This window comes from Narcine bancroftii, chromosome 2, assembly GCF_036971445.1.
Source record: "Narcine bancroftii isolate sNarBan1 chromosome 2, sNarBan1.hap1, whole genome shotgun sequence".
Lineage (NCBI taxonomy): Eukaryota > Metazoa > Chordata > Chondrichthyes > Torpediniformes > Narcinidae > Narcine > Narcine bancroftii.
This window is the reverse complement of record NC_091470.1, coordinates 326,903,753-326,922,273: the sequence shown is the minus strand read 5'-3', so window position 1 is coordinate 326,922,273 and position 18,521 is coordinate 326,903,753. Positions and strand designations below refer to the sequence as shown.

General features: G+C 40.5%; 1 protein-coding gene across 4 annotated transcripts in view; it reads right to left on the bottom strand.

The window, feature by feature from the left end:
- Positions 1-18,521, bottom strand: part of LOC138755633 (cyclic nucleotide-gated channel beta-3-like) — a 142,569-nt gene that overhangs the window by 35,951 nt on the left and 88,097 nt on the right. For all 4 annotated transcript variants that reach the window (XR_011352435.1, XM_069921984.1, XM_069921985.1 and 1 more), the window contains 4 exons: positions 17,403-17,525; positions 5,279-5,420; positions 3,901-4,060; positions 3,726-3,823 (listed from right to left, as the gene is read on the bottom strand). Coding sequence is in view for 3 of the 4 variants with exons in the window: in XM_069921984.1 (XP_069778085.1) it covers positions 3,726-3,823; positions 3,901-4,060; positions 5,279-5,420; positions 17,403-17,525 (523 nt within the window). In the remaining variant the exon portion in view is untranslated. The remainder of the gene's footprint in view (positions 1-3,725; positions 3,824-3,900; positions 4,061-5,278; positions 5,421-17,402; positions 17,526-18,521) is intronic.

Sequence of the window (18,521 nt, the reverse complement as noted above, 5' to 3'; positions counted from 1 at the left end):
TAGCTCAGATTTACTTGCTTGCCACCTTCTCCAATGAAATGCCAGAAACAATTTGGAAGCAGCTTTCATAACCATAAAATAATTCAGGATGATATGACACCATCAAGAGCAAAGGAGAATGCTTGGTGAAACAGGTATGTGGACAGACTGGATAGATGTTAAGGAGAAATACTAGAACAAAAGAGGCTCTTACTCCACTCAAAATATTGTGAATTGGAATAATCTACTCAAGATGGATCTGGATGCTCAGTAGTTGAGATGGTCAGGATAGGATTAAACATATTTTTGAAGATAAAGGATTTAATAGCTGAAATAATATACAGAAAGATGTAATTGTAGGATTACCTTGATATTAATAGTGAAACTACTTCTGAAGACCTAGTGGGCCAGTTCACCTATTAGCTAAAACACTCATGACCTCATGGAAGCATACATTTTGAATCTATTCCTAGCTGCAACAACTTGACTCTGACTCCTTCTGGTGACTCCTTCACTAGCTCTATAATTATAGTTAATTGGGCACATAGGAATATCTGTGTAGAATTGATTGAAAAGGATAGATTACAAGGTATAAGAGAATGGGATTCAAGAAAGGACAGTAGCAACATACTGATAAGGATAATCAGCATGGCTTTGCACATGATAGATCGTGTTTTTCGAGGAGGTTACCAAGAAAGTAGATGAAGGAAAGGATGTGTTTATTGTCTACATGCACCTTAGTAAAGCCTTTTACAAGGGCCCACATGGAGCTTAGGTCAGAAGGTTCAGACACTAGGTATTCATAGAGAGGATGAAAATGGATTTGAAATTGGCTGAATGGGAGAAGATAGAGAGTGGTAGTGGATGATTGCTTCTCAGATGGGAGGCCTGTGACTAGTGGTGTGCCTCAGGGATCTGTGCTGGGAATATTGTTGTTTGTTGTCTATATCAATGATCTGGATGATAATGTGCTAAGTTGGATCAGCAAATTTGCTGATGACACTAAGTATGGGGGCGCTGTGGACAGCGAGGAAGACTTTCATAGCTTGCAGCAGGATCTGGACCCGCTGGGAAAATGAGCCAGAAAATGGCAGGTGGAATTTAATGCAGACAAGTGTGAGGTGTTGTATTTTGGAAGGGAAAACCAAGATAGGATACCCACAGTAAATGGTAGGGCAATGAGGAGTGCGGAATGTTACGAGCCCAGAGGACCCCAAAACCCAGCAGGAATAGAAATTCACCAAGACAAATGGTTACTTAAATAAAGGTTGCTTTTAATTTTCTTTAAACATTAAAAACAATCAAACTTTAACTTATTACTATTAACTTAACCTACCCCCCTTCTAATTCTAACCGCACATATATGTAATGTGTAGATGTTCAGGGAAGTTCTTTCCTTTAATTGTTCAATCATTCACTTTTCACTCCTCCAAGTTCACTGGTATCAGGCAATTCTTATACTGTGCACAGAATTTAACATTTATGAATTTTCACCAGGCTCTGGTGCTTAAAAGTAAATGGATACCGCTCAGGAAGGTCCTTGTTGGATTCAGAGAGAGACTTGTTGCTTGTTGGACACATACAAACTGATTCCCTCCAATCAGTCACTTCAGTGTCTTGCCAAAGACACTTGCCCCATCATGGGTTCTCCAAATGATAACTTCTTCCAGGTCACCATACAGTTCCTCTTGTTTCCCTTATTTCAGGAGAAACGCTCTAGCCAGCCATTTCTTTTTGTAGGGACTACAAGGGTTTTCAATAGGCTGAACTTAGAACTCTCTTCAAAATAGGGTTTTCAACAAGCCTGCCAGCTTGCCATGTTGCAGCCTCAAAAAGCTACTGCAGAACTGACTTCTCTCTCTCTCTCTCTCTTCCACAGTCCCCAGCTTCTAAAAAACAGAACCCCTCAATAGGCTCCAAATCCAATCCTTGAAAGATCTTTATCAGCACTTGAGCCCAGATTTTTCATTTGCATCTACTTTTGAAATTCCTTCCAAAGTAGTTCCATTGTCTCTGTAAAAATCACTGGTGCCTGAATGTCTGGCTTCAGCAAAGCTCTTGCAATTTAAATGAGATGTGCTTTGTTACTGTGACAGATTATGTTGTGTTTGTATTGTATATAGATATGTTTTGGGAGATAAATTGGGGAAGGTTTGTTAGTGTAGGTCACATACAAACACTTTAAAAACAGACAATATTTAAAATACTAGAGCTCTGCTCATGCTAGACATTCCAGTGCCAAGAACCTTTGCAAAAACTTTGGAGAGTGCCCAAGAGACTTCACTAATGGATTGTTGTTTACACAAAGACAACAGATGAAAGAACTAATTGAAGCTGCAGGCTATCTGGTGAGGAACTTGCTTCATGTGGTTTTGCAAGCAGATAGAGTAAAACAGGCTTTTTGTCTGTGAGAGAGAGAGATAGAGAGAGAGAGAGAAAAAAAAAAACAGTTCTGCAGTTTGACAGTCCGCAACAGCAGCTGGGATTGGAACAGGACAAGCTGCCAAGCTTGTGGAAAACCCCATTTGGAAGATGGATTGAGTGCTTAGTTCAGCATGTTCAAAGCCCTTTTGTTTCATGCAAGAGAAGAGGACTGGCTGCCTAATGTTTCACTTGAAATAAAAGAAACAAAAAGGAATTCTGTGGTGACCTGAAAGAAAGAGGTTATCATCTGGCAAACCCTGATGGGACAAGTTTCTTCGGTGAGACACTGAAGTGGCTGGTTACAAGAAATCAGTTGTGGGTGTCCAGCGAACAATAAATCTCTCTCTGGAAATCGACAAGAAAATTCCTGAGTGGTAACCATTTAACTTTCAAGCACCAAAGCCTGGTGAACTTCATAAATGTTAAATTCTGTGCACAGTATAAGAATTGCCTGCAACCAATAAACTTGGAGGAATGAGAAGTGAGATTGGACTGTGAACCAAAGAACTTTTCTGAACTTACTCACACATTACATAAACGTGCGCTTAGAATTAGAAGAGGTTAAAGTGTGATTCTGTTTTCATGTTTAAAGATAATTAAAAGCAACTTTTGTTTATGTAATCATTTGTCTTAATGAATATCTATTGCTGCTGGGTTCTGGGGTTCTCTGGGCTCGTAACATTACTCTGTGAAATCACCTACACTGAACCCCCACAATTTATCTCTTTAAAAGACATTTACATATAATATAAAGTATAATATAATCCATAATCCTAGGGATCTGGGAATTCAGATACACAATTTTCTGAAAGTGGCATCACAGGTAGACAGGATGGTAAAGAAAGCTTTAGGCATCTTGGCTTTCATAAATTGAAGTATTGAGTACAGGAGTTGGGATGTTATGTTAAGGTTGTATAAGACATTGGTGAGGCCAAATTTGGAGTATTGTGTTTAGTTCTGATCACCAAACTACAGGAAGGATATCAGTAAGATTGAGAGAGTGCAGAGAAGATTTCCTAGGATGTTGCTGGCTCCTCAGGAGTTTAGGGGGAACATCTTCACTAACAGAATGGTGGGAGTGTGGAATGAGCTGCCATCTGATATAGTAAATGCAGGCTCATTCTTAAGTTTTAAGAATAAATTGGATAAATACATGGATGGGAGAGGACTGGAGGGTTATGGAATGGGTGCAGGTTTGTTGGATCAGCGGAATTTTTTGGCACATATTAGAAGAGCCAAATGGCCTGCTTTCTGCGCTGTAGTGTTCTATAGTTCTAACATAATTGTGTTAAGCAAGTAAAGGGAAGTTAAAATGCACATACCTTAAACAGATCAACCTTGCTTACTATCTCATAGTTTTCATCAATAGCAATGGCCAGTTGCATCTTTACTGGCATTTTTTCCATCATCTCAGATACATCTGAAAGAAATAGAGTATTCTTTTTAAAGTAAGAGTCTTTATGAAACCGGAAACCTGGTGTGGCAGAGCTTACTTACCTAGCTGACCTTGTGATTCCCATGTGTACTCATACCATTTTCGGACACGATTTTGTATGTATCTCGAAACTGAATATGTATTCATGTATGCAACTGTGTTATCTAAAGATGTTTGGTAATAACTCTGGCCTGCAGAAGCTGCCCCAATAATATCACGCATCTGAAAGGGAGGACATAGACAGGCATATCAGCTATTTTACTTAAATCTGAGGGTATGTATGTTTCATTCTCTATTATCAAGCTGCTTGATATTATAGTGTTGTAGAATCTGTGTCAAGCATCCATCACAGTAATCCTACATTTATCCCATTTGATTCTCTCCACATTCCTGATAAATCTTCTAACATTCTACTTCTCATTACTCAATAGATTCAATTTACAGTGACAATTAACCTACCAAACCATGTAGCTTTCTGGTGTGGGAGGACAGTGGAGCAACATGTGACAAAGTAAATGTGTAAGCTTCATACTGAGAACACCAGAGGTCAGTGTTGAATTGTGGCCTCACAGGTTACTGGTTCTGTGAGGCTGCAATTAGTCAAGCTGTTTTTAGATCTTGGAGAGACTTAAGTTATGCACTGTAGTTGTGATAGCTCTTTGGTATTATATTGGTAAGCCAAGTCAAAATTCATGCTGCATCAGAATTTTATTCAATTGCTCTCTACTAACAAGGCAGTATTTTCTAAAATTTGGAAGGAAACAAAAAATACATGGGTCAACCTGACTGTAAATTATCAGATTCACACTTTGGTGAAGATGGGAGCAAATATTCAGTCAGTGGAGTGTCTTGGTCATGCTTTGCTCGAGACAACTGTTTGAATAAAGTTGTGTTTGAATAAAATTATGTTGCCCAGGATGAAGAGCTCTTTGATGCCACTCACTGTTGGAGTGACTCTCTTAGAGTGTTCCCTTATCCCTGCTTAGTAAGTGTCGGAGGCTTTATCTGTAAACTTGGGGGAGGAGGTGGTAATTATCTATAATTATCTATAATCAGGCAGTTCTGTGGAAGAGGAGGAACCTGCAGATGCAGCAATGGTTAAACATTTTCAAATAATGTGACTGAAAATAAAGTATAATGCTTTAAGGTTTATGCAAGTGAAATTTGTTCAGTATATTTGACTTTTAAACTGTTTATTCTTAATGCAGATGTATTAGTTAGACATTCCAAGAATAAGTTTCAAGCAACCAGAAAATACATTTATCCGGCATCTACAAATCCCTACAGGTGTCAGGTACCAGTCATTTCACTGTATTTCATTTGATTCAGCAACAAGCTCTCTTAACCTTTTCCTTAGCCTCTACCTGACTAATTGTTCAAAAATTGTACAATGAATACACTGCAATGAGCAGGGATTCATTCTGAGATAAATTCATTTACCTGACCAAGTAAGCTGGAGAACACAAAGACACCTGTGAAATAATTGCACCCCTGAAAGACTAGTTCAAAGATAGTGACCGGTTCAGGAATACCACCAATTGTAATCAAAGTCCGAACTGCCCAATAGTAACACCTCAGGTACCTAGAGAATACAAATATTTTTTTTAACTATTGAAACCTTATTTAAACTGAAGGGGATGGGGAGGGGATTCTGCAGGATAGTTTGGATTAAAAAATTTTGAATATCAAAGCATTTGAAAAGTAAGATGCATGGTATTTACACAGTATTTGCAATTTTTCAACTACTTTAAGTTATAATTAATTTCCATCCAATCCTGTGTATAAAGTTCCTTCCTTATTATAAATTTCATTCTGCATTCTTCATTCCTTGTATGGGGAAAAACTAAGCAGGCAAAACATTGCTTACATAACTTTGAAAACCTAAGGCTAACAAGGAAAACAATTCTGATTTTCCCAACCATATTTCAAGGTAAATATTTTTATGTTAAAGTCACAGCTGTTTCTCACTTCTGCATTATGTTTCATAAAATATTATTTTTATTGATTAAATTGACACAGAGCTTCTGTAAAGCAACACCAGTGATATTTTAAGAGGTGATAATATATTTGACCATATAAGTAGGTACCGCACGGATGGCAGTCTCTTCAATCTGAGGCGCCTGCAAGCTCACACCAAGACACAAGAGAAACTTGTCCGTGAACTACTCTTTGCAGATGATGCCGCTTTAGTTGCCCATTCAGAGCCAGCTCTTCAGCGCTTGACGTCCTGCTTTGCGGAAACTGCCAAAATGTTTGGCCTGGAAGTCAGCCTGAAGAAAACTGAGGTCCTCCATCAGCCAGCTCCCCACCATGACTACCAGCCCCCCCACATCTCCATGGGGCACACAAAACTCAAAACGGTCAACCAGTTTACCTATCTCGGCTGCACCATTTCATCAGATGCAAGGATCGACAATGAGATAGACAACAGACTCGCCAAGGCAAATAGCGCCTTTGGAAGACTACACAAAAGAGTCTGGAAAAACAACCAACTGAAAAACCTCACAAAGATAAGCGTATACAGAGCCGTTGTCATACCCACACTCCTGTTCGGCTCCGAATCATGGGTCCTCTACCGGCACCACCTACGGCTCCTAGAACGCTTCCACCAGCGTTGTCTCCGCTCCATCCTCAACATCCATTGGAGCGCTCACACCCCTAACATCGAGGTACTCGAGATGGCAGAGGTCGACAGCATCAAGTCCACGCTGCTGAAGATCCAGCTGCGCTGGATGGGTCACGTCTCCAGAATGGAGGACCATCGCCTTCCCAAAATCGTATTATATGGCGAGCTCTCCACTGGCCACCGTGACAGAGGTGCACCAAAGAAAAGGTACAAGGACTGCCTAAAGAAATCTCTTGGTGCCTGCCACATTGACCACCGCCAGTGGGCTGATAACGCCTCAAACCGTGCATCTTGGCGCCTCACAGTTTGGCGGGCAGCAGCCTCCTTTGAAGAAGACCGCAGAGCCCACCTCACTGACAAAAGGCAAAGGAGGAAAAACCCAACACCCAACCCCAACCAACCAATTTTCCCTTGCAACCGCTGCAATCGTGTCTGCCTGTCCCGCATCGGACTGGTCAGCCACAAACGAGCCTGCAGCTGACGTGGACTTTTTTACCCCCTCCATAAATCTTCGTCCGCGAAGCCAAGCCAAAGAAAAAAAAGAAAATAAGTCTTAAAGGAGGAGGGCAAAGCAGGGAGGTTCAGGGTGAGACCTCAGTATTCTATGCAAAAACAAGATCACCCAATTCAACTTTCACTGTGCTAAAGCAGTTATGCTAACATTTATTTATCAGACTATAAGAGATTCAATCATCCTGAATATTCAGTTGAGTGATTGTTGTTTTCTTTCAAAATACGTAAACTTTATTACTATTCCAAGTGGATTATTTTCTGACTTTGAGGATTTATTAGGAGCCATATTGAACAAAATGAATGTTGTGCATGTCAGTATGTTTAATATGTTAGCCACAGTAGAGCTTCATTCAATATTGTTCACAGGAGCATGCTTCAACAACATTTGGTTACCAAATCATGTTTTAAGATAAGTACCTGAAATCTTGACAAAATAAAATGATTCCAAGGAGTGTCTAATAGGAGGAGATGAAAGCAGAACAAATGAAAATGGTTAAAGCCCCAGAAAGTAAAGGAATGGCTTCTCAATCTGAGGTGATGAAAACCAGGTATTCCCTGGATGCCAGAATTGTGGGAATGTAGGGACTTTGGAGGAAGTCACATAGATAGGGAATATAATTGTTTATTATCAGGCATACCAAGATGCAATGAAAATTTTTGTTTTGTATGTTATCCAATCAAGTCAACTTGTACGTACTGGTAGTGTAAGAACAAAATCTAAGGGGTGAAGAGTAGTATTACACTTAAAAACAAAAGTGAAGAGTTTAGACCAAAAGAAAAGAGTTAAAAAAGGCAATGCATAATTTTTTTTCTAAAATTTAATAAATGTAGACATGTAGCATGGATAACATGCCATTTTGGCCCACGAGCCCGATACATTTAAAAAAGTGGGATGAAACCAAAGCCCCCAGAAGAAACCTACGCAGACATGGGGAGAACATACAAACTCCTTACAGACAGTGTGGGATTTGAATCCTGGACTTGATCACTGTAACAGCATTGCACTAACCTCTACGCTAATTGTGCTGCTCAATATGGCCAGTAAGGGGGCTTTGCGGCTGAGGAACCAATTCAAACAGTGGGATGCTGATGACTCGAGGTAAGGAACTCACGGAAGCTGTAGGCTGCTGGAGACTGCTGTCAGGAGACTCACGCCGGGCTGCTGGAGACTGTCTCGAACTGGACGGAGGAGTACCAGGTATCGGAATTGGGATGTGATGGGGTGCTGAGGGTGCCAAAGGGTCCCTGACTGTGATGGAGGTTCATATCGGAAGCTTGGGTTGTCAATAGTTTGGACTGGACTCTGTGTGGCGAATCTACAGACTATTTGGGGGGGGGGGGGGATCTCTCTTTTGCTTCTCTGACTGTGAGAAGTGTAAAAGGCTATTAGGCAATTTCTGATGGTGGCGAATCTGTCTGCCTTGAAACAGACAAAAGGAAATTTCATGTTTTATTATAATGACAATAAATTGAATTTTGAATAATATGAGGTCTATGTAAGAATCTGACATCCAAAAAACATTCTTGAATCTAGAAGTGTGTGTTTTTAAACTCATGCATCTCTGCCTGATGGGAGGAGTGGAAGAGAGTGTGAATGAATTGATTTACATCTTTTAATACATTTTGTTTGTTTTCCTGAGGCAGGAAGAGGTTAAGATGGATTTGATGGATGGGAGTTTGGTTGGTGTGATGGTCTGAGCAGTATTCAAACTCTCTGTAGTTTCTTGTGGTCTTTGCAGAACAGTTCCTGAATCAACCTGAAGACCTTGGAGGGATAAAAGCACTGGAGTGAAATTTTTAATGGCAGGCATTGCAGACCAATAACTAATATAGGTCAGCGAATGCAAGGGCAGTGATGGTGAGCTTAATGTGCAATAGGAAGCAGACAGCAGAGCTGATGCTTTTCGGAGATGGAAGATGCAAGGCTGGAGTAAACAAAAGAATGACTGACAGATTCAGCAACAGATGAGATGAGACGGAGGTGTATACAGAAATACTATGGAGGGGAAATAGGTTTCCTTGGTGATGAAGAGGTTATGGAAGTTGGAACATCAGTTTGTAAATCAAATAGATTGTGACAGCTTCATTTCTTTCCAGGCAATGGCTAGGATAGTCGGTAAAATATTTTCAGCATGAACTTGAACATAAAATATTATTGTTCTTGACACTTCATTGAAAGATGAAGTTGAAGCATTGCCCTTGCATCCCTTACTTTTGTTCCCTTATTAATAACTAAGGACTAAAAATTTGCTATTGCTTGCTTATATGCATGCTTACATTGCTTGGTTACATGCATATATAGATGTATTCCACTTCTAAATCTCTCCTATAGGTGTTATTGATAATGTTTGATGAGTTTCTAAAGCTTTTATTGGCTTGGAAATAAATTATGAAAGCAGTAGAATGAAGGGAACATTGAGATAATTTTTCATTATTCATATTTCTGTGTTCATGTATACAGGAGTCCACTCAGTGCATCAAATCTCTGCCAGCTCTGACAGCAATGACATCATTCCAATTTCCCAGTTATTTCCCTGTAACCCATTATCTTCACATGCCCATTAGCTTCCTCCTATTTTTCACATCACTCTCCTACACTTCTTTATTTGTACACCAGCCAATTAACTCCCACGAGCATTATTTTACAATGCATGAGGAAACCAGAGAACTGGTGAGTACCCCAAGCAGTCAAAATAAGAATATGCATTTTCACCCAGAGGAAGTGAAACCTCCTTACGAAAACCATGTAAAGTTCCTTATATTCCTAGAATTATTATTTACCACCATGATGTATGAGATATTCATTAATACTGTTCAGAGATAGGTGGGAGCTCACATCATTCTCTTGCTGATGTGTCATCTGAACAAATACTGGGACTATGCCATTTTGTGCCAGATTCTCATCCACCTGCTGCTAACAGAGCAGATCTTGGAGTAGTAGGATGCTGCTGTGAATGAACATCATACCTTGAGGAATGGCTCAGGCCGAAATGTTGGTTATATACTTTTACCTGCTATGGATGCTGCGAGACCTGCTGAGATCCTCCCACATTTTTGTGTTTTAACTATTATAATGATTTGCCTGTTTTGTTAAAATTGTGGAAACCTTTGCCATGATTAATCTTTTTATTTCTTCTTTTACCAAATTTTTGTAAATCAATATTTTTTTCTCGATTCCTGATGAGCATACAAAACTAAAATTTTCACTATATATTGGTACATGAGAGTAACACAACTCTAATTATAAGTGAGATAATGTGATGGTGAAGTTCTATGCCCTCAATTCCATGATATCTCCCTTTATTATAAAGTTTATCCATGATCAGGCATCTACACCAAAGAGCACATCGCAATTTATTTTAGTTAAATAGCTAAAACACTATGTAATTTACAGAGTTAAGAGATCTAACAATCAATTGGACAGATTGAAGCTTCAAAGTTCTCTCACAATGATGTGAATTGTTATGGACAATTAAATAAGAGGCTCCATGAAAATCCCTAATCTTATTAGTGGGTAGTGGCCGGCCTGTGAATGTTAAGGCAAGGCTGAAGCATTTGCAACTCTGTTTTGTTACAAAAGTCAAATAAATTATATTCTTGGCTTCGTTCTGAAATCCCCACCATCATAAAATTCAGCAAATTTGATTCACTCATGCTTTCAAGTCCAAAATCCAAGCTGCATGACTGAAAACCTGCACTCTGGAACAAGCTAAGATTCCAGTTTCATTGTTCCAGTACAGGGACCACACTAGGGTTTACCTGACAATGTGGATGTAATGCGATTGAATGCACTCAGAGACAAGTGGGGAGTACAAACACGCTTTTAATAGCTTACAATTAATGGCCAGTAGACACAATAGTCCTCAGGTGAATCTGAGGTAAGGAGGCAAAACCAGGGTTTATACTGGGGTAGGTGAGGGTGGAGCCAGGGGAAGAACCAATCATCTGAACAACACGCAGACAGTGAATTCCAGTTCACTGTATTCACCCCTTCCTTCAAAATTGAGCCTGTGGGTGAAAAACAGAGACCATTCATTAAAAAAAAAACTAATTCTTTACAAATATTTACAAGTTAAGTCTGTCAGGGGGTCTAGTAATTCTGGTTGAGCACCACAGTACTGGAGGACTTTGGGCTTCCTGAACTTCCCAGACCCCCTCTGGTGAAGGGTCAGTGGGTCTTGAGATCTCCGGCTCTGGTTGTGGGGTGGATGGTCCACTTCTTGAGCAGTGTCCTCTGGGACCCTGAGTGGGGTATTCAGTAGTTCCTGGTACACTTGAGACATTGGACTCTCAGTTCTGGAAGTGTCAGGTCTCTGATCGAGATGGTGTCCTCTCTGCCATCAGGGTATGCCATGTAGACATATGTTTGGTTGGTGTGCAGCAGGTGCACCCTCTCGATCAGGGGGTTTGTCTTTATCATCCTCGCATGCTTTCCCAACAGGACTGGCCCTGGTGCCATCAACCAAGCCGGGAGAGTAGTCCCAGATGTGTATTTCTTCTGAATGTAAACACAAACTCATGAGGAGTTGTGTTGGGTTGCCATGCATAGGAGCGATCTTATGGAGTGGAGCTCCATGGGTAGGACTTCTTGCCAGCATGAGTCTGGAAGGCCTTTGGACCGGAGAGCCAATTTCACAGCCTTCCATATAGTCATGTTCTCTTTTTCAACTTGTCCGTTTCACCAGGGATTGTAGCTAGTCGTCCTGCTTGAGGCAATGCCCTTTACAAGCAGGTACTGGTGTAGGTCTTCGCTCATAAATGATGAGCCATGGTCGCTATGGATATAGCTGGGATACCCGAACAGGGCAAAAATAGAGTGCAAAGCCCTGATGACAGTGCTGGTGGTCATGTCTAGACACGGAATGGCGAAAGGAAAATGTGAATACTCATTGATGATGTTGAAAAAGTACATGTTTCCATTGGTAGAAAGGAGGGGGCCCTTGAAATTGACACTGAGTCATTTGAAGGGGTGGGATGCCTTTATCAGGTGTGCTTTTTCAGGGTGGTAGAAATGAGGATTCCACTCCATGCAAACCTGGCAGGACCTGGTCATTTCCCTGATGTCCTTAATGGAGTAGGGCAGGTTGCATGCCTTGACGAAATGAGCCATGCAGGTGATGCCTGGGTGGCAAAGCTCATCATGCAGTGACCGCAACTGGTCGGTGTGTGCAGAGGCGCATCTTCCTCTTGACAGGGCATCTGGAGGTTCATTGAGTACCTGATCTGTATGTTATGTCCTAATTATAAGTGGAGAGTTCGATCCTCCACCTAACGATTTTATCATTCTTTATTTTGCCCCTTTTTGCATTATTAAACATGAATGACACCAATCGCTGGTTGGTGAGCAGTGTAAATTTTCTGCTGGCCAGGTAACGCTTCCAATGCCTGATGACCTCTACAATGGCTTGAGCCTCTTTCTCCACTGATGGGTTCCAAAGCTCGTGGCCTTGTAGTGTGCAGGAGAAAAAGGCAACCAGCTTGCCTGCCTGGTTAAAGGTAGTGGCCAGAGCCATGTCAGAGGTATAGCCCTCCACCTGGAAGGGTGCATTCTTGTCCACCGCATGCATGGTGGTCTTTGTGATGTAGCTCTGAACGTAGTCAAAAGCCTCCTGGGCTTTGGCTGACAATGAAAAACAGGTGGATGATCGATGCCAGTGCTCCAGAAATCCCATCGGTCCCTATGCTGATGTTGACTCTCTCCTCTTGACTCGCAGGCAGACAAAATGGCCACCCTCCATCTTGATCTGATGAAGAACTAGGTGGTGCTGACCTCAAGGCATGGCAAGATGGCCACTGTGGCTTCCCGCGATGCTTCATTTTCAGTGGTGGGTCTCGCCATGAGATGCAGTAAGATGCTAGTGGTGAACAGCACAGAGAGACGGAGGCCGGTCCTTCGGGACTTGGGAATGGGTCAAATGGTCACCATCTTTGGGTTTCCTTTAGCCCTGCAGACCTTCACCCTGTGCCCTCGCTTACCATATCCTGAGCAGATGAAGTCCTTCATGGGCCATCAGGCATGGGGCACTGTGCCTGTCCATAAAAGTAGCATACCGGGACACACGTGGCCGCAACAGTCGGTGCTGAAGCTGTGGAGGTCACAGGTGCTCCGATGATGTGGTCATCTGAAAAGGCGCCGCTCTCACCCATGAGGCTGTCAGCTGCCAGTTGGGCCTGCTTGAGTGCTTTTGCCAGCTCCAGGGTGCTGGCCAAGTCTTTCTTCCCCAACTCCAGAAGTTGCTGCCTTGCGTACCTTGATCTCACTCCTGCCATGATGGTGTTCCGGATTTGTTCCTCCTCTCTCATCTGGGCTGTGGCCAATTCATAGTGGCATTTTCTGGTCAGGGCTTACAGTTCAAGAACATGGTTGTCCAGCGACTCAACTGGACGCTGCTGCCGTTGAGAGAGTCGATACCTTGCCAACATGTCATTTTGGGGCCTCGTGTAGCGGGCCTTCAAGTCTTCTATTGCTGATTCATAGGTAGCACAGTCTCTGATGACAACGTACCCTTTGGGGCCGACTCGAGAGAGAAGTGCCGATCTCCAGAGACCATCTGAGTTGAAGGCGTCTTGTGTGGCCATCATATATCACTGGAAGCACTTTTGCCAGTAGGCAAATTCCTCCGGGACCTCAGTGAACAGAGGGACAATCTGAAGCATGCCTGGGTTCAGCAGGGCTTTCATCCCATTTCAAAGTTAAGCTATTAACATTGTAACGCGACTGAATACACTCAGAGACAAGTGAGGAGTACAAACACGCTTTTAATAGCTTACAATCAATGGCCACTAGACACAATAGTCCTCAGCTGAATCTGAGGTAAGGCACGATAACAGGGTTTATATTGGGTGAGGGTGGAGCCAGGGGAGGAGCCAGCCATCTGAACAATACATAGACAGTGAATTCCAGTTCACTGCAGTGGAAAATTACCAGTTAGCTCCTGTTCACAAAATAAAAACAAATCCAGTTTACAGTAACAAAGAACGGCATGCAATAAAATTATGCAACAGTTTACTCTCAATCATCGATAAAGTGGTGGAATCTGTCATCAATAGTGCCATAAACACCATTTAATAATTCTCATCACCATTACAACTTTGGGTTCATTCAGCAGCCTGGTAACTGCAGGAAAGAAATTGTCCTTGAATATCGTGGTGCATGGTCTCATATTCCTAAATCTTCTTCCTGGTGGAGGGAGGGGGGTGGGGGTGAAGAAAATGTGACTTGAGTGGGATAAATCTCTATTATTTTGCCTGCTTTTTCAGGGCAGCACAAGTTGTAGTTGGGAGTCTATGGAGGGGAAGAGAGTATGTTTGATGGCCTGAGCCTTGAACAGTATCTCCCAGGCCTTCAACCTTTCCCACCAAAGAGAAGAGCTGGGGGAATGTGAAAACACCACCACCTCCAAGTCATACACTTTCCTGATTTTAAAATACATTGCTAATCAATCATTATCATTAGGTTTAAATCTTGGAACTCTATCTGCAACAATAATACAAGAATACTTATACTAGAAATGCATTAGTAGTTCAAGGTGGCAGCTTACCACACCTTCTCAAGGGCAATTGGCCTTGTTAGCAATGCACCGATCCAACCTCAAAGCAGCATGAATTAGTATGACATCACGGAAGCCCATCAATTAGCATATGTAATGAATGGGAGAATGATCCTTGCATATTCCAAATAACATTCTAAAAGTTCCTTGGGAAGGATCCTCTTGGCCCAATCATTTTGAATTGTTTCATTAAAAGCTCTGTGATAAGTTCAGGAGGACATTCTTCACTGATGATTCTGCAGTGTTAAGCTCTCTTTACTAAGCAGCCCAAGCTAATCTACAATAGGAGCTGGGTAACTTCTTACTTTGCCTGAAAAAGTGACATGTGTAATTAGTAAATGCCAGGTGGAAACTGATCGAGGGAAATAGTTCATTGCTGACCATCCCTGAGTCCAACAGTATTGAATTCTGACAGCAATATTCTCACTTGCTCAAGGTTCTGTAACAGTTGCAGAGAACCATCACCACAGAACTCCTTAATTATCACAATGCAATAAAATTATGGCCAGAAACCACTTAAAAACAAATTCAAAAATATATGTAAAAACTTAGAAATTAGCTTGTCATTCATAATGTTGTTCGTAAGATATTATATTTGCATTTATGAATACCAACAATCAATGCTAATTAATATAAATTATGCTAAAAAAGCCCATCAAGATGTTTTTAAATATTATCCATATAAAGGTATCAGCATTATTATTTATTTTATTTTGTACCCATTACGTTTGGTCCTATCTTAGATCTTACATCCTTACTTTTCAAATTGAATTTCTTTCCTACTATGGTATTAACATGATTTTACTATCTATACACTTGGTTCCAATTAAGGTGGCCAAATAATATAAAAATAAACAACACTGTAGTTAGAAATTAGGTACATTTTGAAATTTAAAAAAAAATCGAAAGTAGTGCAGTTGAAAGATTCAATAAAGGTAACATGCACAGTATGTACTCGACCAAGAATGACTGAAAGAATAACAATTTCTAAAAAATAGTTGCACATGCAAAATATTCCCTCAAATTCATTGATGGCGGTGGAATCTCAGCAATGATCTAAAGGGATTACTCCACATAAAGGAAACAGTAGACATAGCTAAAAATAATTGTCAACAAGCAAGAGAAAATATGAAAGAAAGAAAAAATATAAAATATTTAACATCATTTAAACTGATGTGTGACAGATTGTATTGTGTTTGTATTGTATATAGATATGTTTTTGGGAGATAAATTGTGGCAGGTTTTTACTAGTGTAGGTCACATTACAAACACATTAAAACAGATCTTATTTAAAATACTGGAGCTCTGCTCATGCTAAACATCAGTGCCAAGAGCCTTTCCATTTGGAGAGGAACTTGCTGTTCTAAGAGGGTCATTTGGTTTTACAAGCAGAGAGAGTAAAACAAATGTTCTCTCTGAGAGAGAGGGAGAGAGAGAGGGAATTCAATTCTGCAGTTTTGAGTGCTTAGTTCAGTCTTGTGGTTCATGCAAAAGGAGAGGACTGGCTGCCTAATGTTTCACTTAAATAAGAGAAACAAAAAAGAACTCTCTGGTGACCTGAAAGAAAGAGGTTATCATCTGGAGAAACCTGAGGGGGCAAGTTTCTTTGGCAAGACAGATGTGGCTGATTAAAAGGGATCAGTTTGTGTCCAGGAACAACAAATCTCTCTCTGAAAACTGACAAAAACCTTCCTGAGCAGTAACCATTTACCTTTCAAGCACCAAAGCCTGGTGAACTTTATAAATGTTAAATTCTGTGCACAGTTTAAGAATTGCGTGCAACCAGTGAACTTGGAGGAATGAGAAGTGTGATTGGACTGTGAATCAAAGGACTTTTCTGAACTTACACACACATTACATACATGTATGCTTAGAATTAGAAAGGGGTTAAGTTAGGTTAGTTAAGTTAATAGTGATAAGTTAAAGTGTGATTCTGTTTTCATGTTTAAAGATAAAAACAACTTTTGTTTAAGTAACCATTCATCTTGTCGAATATTGCTGCTGGGTTTTGGGGTCCTCTGGGCTCGTAACAGATGCAATGGCTAAAAATAATAATGCATCATTAAAATTATTTTCATACTTAAAAATCACTTCAGTGTTCATTGAGAACAACTCAGGTCCTGTGCCCATTCAAATATATATAATAGTGAGCACAGCATTTAAGGAGAAAGGAATTTGTTAATATTATAAGGCCACATAGTCTTAGATACTAAAATTGACTTAGATTGACTTAAATGATCAGGATTCTGTCCACAGACACCAGATTGCAATTTTAAGACATTCTAATAAATAGGATTTCTAAACTTTAACAGAGAGTTGGATTCCAATGTTAGATAACTGTTTTATTAATTTTGGATGACTGGTCAATTACATTTGCAATCCACATCATGTTAAAACAAAAGGCCAACATAATGTGACATTGGAGAAATATACTCCTGAATTTAACAAGTGAAAACCTTGGCATATTATAAATCTATTGGTGAAGTTCCAGTGAAATTAGTGATGTTAAGATCAGTAACTTTCTGCATAGTAACCATGTTATACTTAATTTAAACAGTATGATCCAACAGCTTTTGGTCAAGGTCCCCTACCCTGAAATTTTTTCTACCGCACAACAATTTCTCACTGTCGATGAACAGTAGCTATCAGGCCATTGACTCAAGTGTGATTCATTTCTTGGGGATGTCAGGTAGGAGGGTCATGGAGAGAATGTTAGTTTGAAAGTGCATGAATATGTTATTAGAAGATGAACATATTATCTGTTAATATGAAAATACAATCACTGGTGTAGAAAAGCAAATATTCTTCCACTGTTGCATTGTTCTTTTCCATTTCTGGCAATGACAATCTGAAATGGTGTGAGAGAAATAATTACCTGTTTCCTTTGCCATTGTACACCCATTTAGTGCTGCCTATACCTTCAAAATTTGAAGCCCAGTAATATGCACAAGCATTTAAGTGCAAGAGGTAAAGCAAATATCCTGTTGTCCGGGCAATTCTGTAAACAGAATGATTACTTAGTTAATTAATGGCGAATTCTCACCTTGTAGCAGCAGAGTTCCAGTGTTCAATTTAAGGATTGCTATTTAATTTGATTAGTCTAATTGTCAGGATTTTCCCCATTCCCTATTTTATCAGGTTGTGGCATATTTTGCAGATGCAGAAATATTGTGTAAGTGCTATCTGCAGAAAGTCAAGATGAAGGCTTGTAATCTGCACTGAAAGTAAATTTAACATCCCAAACATCTGAGGGTCAGATAACAAGTTAAAATTTAAAGGACTGAAAATCTGTATTCCATCCATCTTGAACCTTCCAGCTGCAGATCTCAAAATAGCTGAAATGAGTTGGAGGGGAGAAGGTTTGCTGATTAATCCACTCACAGACAGCAGGTGATTTATTTAACTATAGCTTTTTAATGGAACTGCATGCTGAAGACTTCATCTCTGTTCCAGCTTCAGCAAAGATCAGCCAGGGGAGTTTGTGCTTTCCTGGTCACTAAAGCTACCCTGTTAATAGTGATTGGACACCTTTGTCCTGTAACTTGTTGCTCCATGGAAGAGTGGCCTTTGATTTTGCCAGCTTTCCATCCCTTCCCCTTCGCATTTTCTCTCTCTCTCTCTCCTTTCATCCTAAATATTCTGAGACTGCTAACAGCTGCTGCAGGTCGACTCAACGTCACAGCATGATTCACTCCAGCGCAACAGGTAGAAATACATTCCCAAATTGGTAATCAAATCCTTGTGATAATATCAGCAGGACCTGAGTGAGAGCTGTGCTTCTGGCCATGAAAGCAATCAAATTACTTGCATATCCATCTGCTTCAGCCTCACCAATCATTAGATCACAAACCTCTCTACTTCCTTTATTTAGTTACTGACAGTGTTTTAATTTAAATTTCCATCATTTACAGCCTTTATCTTATTGGGTACATTATAAGGTCCCTGCTTAATGTATTTACCTATTACAGTCAAACCCCTGTTATCCAGAATTCAA